This window comes from Otolemur garnettii, unplaced genomic scaffold (genome assembly GCF_000181295.1).
Source record: "Otolemur garnettii isolate 467f Iridium unplaced genomic scaffold, OtoGar3 scaffold00101, whole genome shotgun sequence".
Taxonomy (NCBI): domain Eukaryota; kingdom Metazoa; phylum Chordata; class Mammalia; order Primates; family Galagidae; genus Otolemur; species Otolemur garnettii.
The window spans coordinates 2986614-2992892 of NW_003852496.1; the positions used below are offsets into that span (position 1 = coordinate 2986614).

At 40.1% G+C, this 6279-nt stretch overlaps 1 protein-coding gene across 1 annotated transcript in view; it reads left to right on the top strand.

The window, feature by feature from the left end:
• CNBP (CCHC-type zinc finger nucleic acid binding protein) overlaps positions 1–6279 on the top strand; it is a 24269-nt gene that overhangs the window by 4822 nt on the left and 13168 nt on the right. The window contains exons 2-4 of the mRNA XM_023516964.1: positions 5590–5727; positions 5855–5917; positions 6079–6277. Coding sequence (XP_023372732.1) covers positions 5604–5727; positions 5855–5917; positions 6079–6277 — 386 coding nt within the window. The 5' untranslated portion in view covers positions 5590–5603. The remainder of the gene's footprint in view (positions 1–5589; positions 5728–5854; positions 5918–6078; positions 6278–6279) is intronic.

A 6279-nucleotide genomic window follows, 5' to 3' on the forward strand; every position in this document is an offset into this window, starting at 1 on the left:
GGTCCGGGCTGGGGACTCGAACCCGCCACCTTAGGTGTACGTGGCTGGCGCCTTAGCCGGTTGAGCTATAGGCGCCGAGCCAACTCTGTCTACTTTAATGTAGTTTTTCTAAGGAAAACATGGAATTTTCTGAAGACATTTAAATACATTTGTACTTAAGATGAGGACTCGCCTCCTAGGATAAGCAGTAGACCTCTAAAACATGGTGGGAATTGGTTGGTTTAATGATGTTACTGAAGAGACAGATCTATTGCAAGGGACCAGTTATTGAATGAAAGTGTCGATCACCTGATTCACTGTTTATGATTGGCTTAGCAAAAGGGAAGAAAAGGCAAATTACATACATATTACCTAAGCCCTTTGGAAAGACCTCTTTAAAAGGCATGTATCATACTGATGATGAGTTTGGGGGCTATTAATGAAATTTTTTTTTTCCGTTTTAAGACTTAGTGAATTTTTTTCCTTTTGGGGTCTTTTTAACCTTAATTTACGCTAGTAAACAAAGTTTTTTGATGGCAAAACCAACATCTAGAAATTGTGTTACAATGTAAAAAGTTAGGCCCTTGCCACTGAGAAGTGCCTGTTTTTGCAGAATAGTTTAATTGCAGTCCTATAAGGCACTGTGTTAATGGGAAGTACTGTGTAAATGGAGAAATATTGCTTTCTGTAAATGTAATTTGTAGTCCATATTGAAATAATCGCATTTAACCAAATTTTCAGCTGGGAATTAGGATAGCTACCAGGAGGCTGAGGCAGGAGGATTCCTTTGCTTGAGCCCAAGAGTAGGAGGCTGCAGTGAACTGTGATTGCACCACTGTACTTAAGCCTGGGTGACAGCAAGACTCTTTCTCTTAAAAAAGATGTTTAATCTTAATATGCTATTTTTGTCAATACTTTTCTTTCAAGAAGTATTTCTTTTCCTGTCTCCCCTCCCCAATACATTAGATCTGGATCCCATAAACAGAGCTAAACAAAACAAAGAGTTTATGAAAAATCTTCACATTGGTTACTCAGTTCCAATAGCTAAGTTTTTAAAATTAGTATTTCTGTGTTGAAAGTAGACTTAAAATTTTAACCACTGGCTTTATATCACTGGTAAGCATTTGATGATCCTTTATAACATTTTTCCTTTGTACTTTTACAATTGTGAAATAAATAGGTCCTTTTAAAGCAGCCTGAAGGAGAGATTGTCAGTAAGTATTTCTTTAGATAAAAATACCTAGTGAATATTTAGATAATCAGATTTCCGGGGGGGTGGGGTGGGGCAGGGACAGTCTTGCCCTATCACCCTGGCCGGAGTGCAGTGCATTGGCCTTGTAGCTCACTGTAGCCTCAAACTTCTGGGCTTACGCCATCCTCCTGCCTCAGCCTCCCAAGGTAAGATGGGGGTCTTACTCTTGCCTAGACCGATCTCAAACTCTGAGCTCAAGCAGTCCTCTCACTTAAGCCTCCCAGAGTGCTAGGATTATAGGGTTTATGTTCAGGACTGGCCAAATTTACCTGAATTACATTGTAAAAGTGATCATTTTAGGTACAAAGAACTCAGGAGAGCAATATTTAAGTATGCTTAAATTGATCTAATTGAAACTGGAGAAGCAAAATGAAGAAAATGGGCACAGGTAAGGAGGAGGTAACATAAGCAACTTTTTTCTTTGATCATTTTATATGCCATCCTTTTTTTTTTTTTTTTTTTGCCCTGGCTAGTTCTTCTGGTGGAAACTAGCAAGCATTTCATATAATTTAGAATGCAAATACCAGTACAATTATAAGAATGGTTACAAAGGAAATGTAAATACAAATGCCATAAAAATGTATTTTTAAATTTCCTGGCTCCGGTGCCTGTGGCTCAAGTGGCAAAGGCGCCAGCCACCATATACCTAAGGTGGTGGGTTCAAATCCAGCCTGGGCCTGCCAAAACAATGATGGCTGCAACCAGAAAAATAGCTGGGCACTGTGGCAGGCACCTGTGGTCGCAGCTACTTGGGAGGCTGAGGCAGGAGACTTGCTTGAGCCCAGGAGTTGGGGGTTGCTGTGAGCTGTGATGCTACGGCACTGTACCCAGGGGGGATAGCTTGAAGCTTTTGTCTCAAAAATAAATAAATAAATAAACAAATTTCCTTCTTTGGTTGACTTTTTCTGACTATTTCTGAAACCACAAGTATCCCATACTTAAAGTCTAGCTTTTTTTTTTTTTTTGGGGGGGGGTGATATGTTCATAAGGCAAGTGGCAAGAGTTGGTCTAAAGATTCCTTTGAAAATTTTACCCTCTCGGCTCGGCGCCTGTGGCTCAAGCGGCTAAGGCACCAGCCACATACACCTAAGGTGGCGGGTTCGAATCCCCAGCCCGGGCCCACCAAACAACAATGATGGCTGCAACCAAAAAATGGCCGGGTGTCGTGGCGGGCACCTGTAGTCCCAGCTACTTGGGAGGCTGAGGCAGGAGACTCGCTTGAGCCCAGGAGTTGGAGGTTGCTGTGAGCGTGATGCCATGTCACTCTACCCAGGGGGATAGCTTGAGGCTCCGTCTAAAAAAAAAAAAAAAAATTTTTTTTTACCCTCTCCTAGCACTCTGGGAGTCGGAGGTGGATGGATTGCCTGAACTCATGAGTTGGAGACCAGCCTGAACCAGAGTGACATCTTGTCTCTAAAAATAGCTGGGTATTGTATTGCCTGTAGTTCCAGCTATTGGAGAGGCTGAGGCAAAAGAAACACTTGAGCCCAGGAGTTTTGCTGTTAGCTGAGATGCCACAGTGCTCTATCATGGATGACAAAGTGAGACTGTCTCAAAAAAAAAAAAAAAAAATTATCCTCAGTCAGATTGTAGAGTGTTGAGATAAATTTTCATTTGACAGTGAAAACTTTCTGAAAGAAAGTGTTAGCTTAATTTTTAGTCAGTATGTTTCTCTACAAGTTAATAATTAAATAGTAATTGAAAGGTGGACCTTGCCATTTTTTATTGCCTTTTAGGGTTTTGGTGCTGTGATTGGCTTCGCTAATTCCACTATTCAATCAGTTTTTCTGTGTTGAAACAATATTTTTTTTCTAGATGTTACCAGGTTTGAGTATTTACAATACTACTTTGTGTATCATTGCTGGACACTAGAATTTAGGATAAAATACTTAAATATGGAACTGTGGAAAAATAAAATTACATTATTTTCATTCAATTACATTTTATTCTAAGATTAGCATCAATTAATTTTTGATTCTTACAAAAGAAGTACAAAATAATTGCCTGGGGGGGGTTTGTTTTAAAATTTTACCTAATAAAGGAGTCTGGCTGTGTGTTTGTACCTGTAATCCCAGTACTCTGGGAGGCCCAAGTGGGGGGATTGCTTGAGTTCAGGAGTTTGAGACCAGCCTGAGCAAGAGTGAGACCCCTAGCTCTGAAAAATAGCCTGGCCTTTGGCAGGCACCTGTAGTCCTAGCTAGTTGGGAGGCTGAGGCAAGAGGATCACTTGAGCTCAAGAATTTGAGGCCCATGGCATTCTAGCTGGGGCAGGATAGTGAGACTCTTGTCTCTAACAAAAAGTAGTCTATTGTGAAATTCTGAGTAGTTTTGTTTTAAATATAAAATTACAGAAACATTTGGAAAGGAGGGACATTAGAAGATAAAAAAAGACAAATGTTACCAGTGCAATAGTAACATGTACTTCCTAGTTATTTTCCTAAATAAAATTTTTTTGGTTTGTTTGACACATAGTCTCTTTTGCTCCAGGATAGAGTTCCATGGCCCTAATATTTTTAATACACAGTTGTCCCTTGGTGTCTGTGGGGAATTGGTTCCAGGACCTCCCTTGGATATGAAAATACTTGGGCACTCAAGTACCTAATATAAAATTAGGCATAGTATTTTTACAATCTATACATACCCTCCTTTATACTTTAAATCATCTCTAGCTTAATATCCAATACAGTACAAATGGTGTGTAAACACTTGTTATGTTTAGCGAATAATGACTGTGAAAATCTGTACAGATGAAATTATTCTGAATATTTTCATCTAAAAAATTATTTTATTTGAGACAGAGTCTCATTCTGTGCCTTGAGAGGGTTCACTGCAAACAACCTCTTGGATTCAGGCAATCGCTTTGTCTCAACCTCAAGTTAGCTGGCACTTGCCACGAGGCCTGGCTAGTTTTTTTATTTTCTCATTTTTTTGAGGCTGATCTCCAACTCTGGAGCTCAAACAGTCCACCCACCTCTGCCTCCTAGAGTACTAGGATTACAGATGTGAGCCACTGCACCGGCCTTTCCTGAATATTTTCAATCCAAAGTTGGTTGAATCCATGGCCATATGGAGAATTGTACTGTCTAGAGATAAAAGTTATGTCTTGCACCCCCCCCAACCAATTTTTACAGATTACATTTCTTTTAACATAGCTGCTCTATATCTCAGTCATGAGGCAGGGCCTAGAGGCAGCATTAGGTGTTCAGGTTGCAGGAGGGATTTTTTTCTTTCACTGTTCTCTCACCCTCCATTGGTTTGGATTCATTCTGATTTTGTGATAAATAAATGATTTCATTTACTCAAAGCTTATACAGTCTCATAACCATGGAAACATATCCGTTAAGTTGTACAACTTATGCTGTACAATCAGGTATCTCCAGGACCTGGAGATACTAATTACCAGTTATTTCTAATAATGGATGCTCATTGACACTAACCGAGTAAATCCTATCATTGTATGTGAGTCACTATGAAAGTTTGAGACTGTATTATTGGTTCATTATTTCAATTCCAAGAAACCTAGTTGACAGCAACCTTTCTGATTGACCTGTGCAAGTTTTTTTTTTTTTTTTTTTTTTTGACCGGGGCTGGGTTTGAACCTGACACCTCCTGTATAGGGGGCCGGTGCCCTAGTCACTGAGCTAGAGGCACCACCCTGTATCTTTTTTTTTTTTTTTAGTTTTTTTTTTAAGAGACAGAATCTTTACCGCCCTCTGTAGGGTGCCTTGGCAGCGTCACAGCTCACAGCAACCTCTAACACCTGGGCTAAGGTGATTCTCTTGCTTCAGACTCCAGAGTAGCTGGGACTACAGGCGCTCGCCAGAACGCCTGGCTATTTTTTGGTTGTGGTTTGGCCAGGACTGGGTTTGAACCCGCCACCCTTGGTATATGGGGCTGGCACCCTACTCACTGAGCCACAGGCACTGCCCCGCCTGTGCTAGTTTTAACTTTTTCAGCTTATTGGTAGTGGTGGGAGGGTTTCATTTGTCCCTTCATGTAGATTATACATTTCTTGATTTTTGTGTATCTCAGAATTTTCATAATGACCCACACATTAGCATGTGTGTATTAATACATATATGCTTTATCTTACTGGTTTTAAAGATGAAAAACTGTAATGTATATAATATATGATATATTATACATTATATATGTATATATAATATGCATTATGTAATTTTTCACTTTCAATATACTTTATAATAGGTCTGTTATGCCTAAGTATATAATTGTGCAGTTGTAAAAAATAATATATTGGCCAGTTTTTTCCCTAGAATAATTTTCCAAAAATACTTTTAAAGGGGAATCAAAGAAGTAATTTTCAGTGGCTTAATGTTGTTATTTTTCATTTTTTAAAGATCTAACTGCAGCCATGAGCAGCAATGAGTGCTTCAAGTGTGGACGATCTGGCCATTGGGCCCGGGAATGCCCTACTGGTGGAGGCCGTGGCCGTGGAATGAGAAGCCGTGGCAGAGGTGGTTTTACCTCGGATAGAGGTATTTTGTCGAATAAAAAAATTTGAAGTATTTCAGTATTTGTTAGTGTCAGGTCTGGTCTAATTAGTCAAATTCTTTTTGTTTCTGCTCAAAATAGGTTTCCAGTTTGTTTCCTCATCTCTTCCAGACATCTGTTATCGCTGTGGTGAGTCTGGTCATCTTGCCAAGGATTGTGATCTCCAGGAGGATGGTAAGTATTTAATACTTCTTTTCACACCCCTTTAGAACTTGGAGAGGTGAGCATGTATGACTGCACGCAGCACTGGAAAAGATTTTCCACCGTTGAGGTTTTGTATTGTGTTTTGTAAAGGTTTTATAGTCTTGGTCTGGTTCTTTTCCTTATTGTTGAAGCCTGCTATAACTGCGGTAGAGGTGGCCACATTGCCAAGGACTGCAAGGAGCCTAAGAGAGAGCGAGAGCAATGCTGCTACAACTGCGGCAAGCCAGGCCATCTGGCTCGTGACTGCGACCACGCAGATGAGCAGAAGTGCTATTCTTGTGGAGAATTTGGACACATTCAAAAAGATTGCACCAAAGTGAAGTGCTATAGGT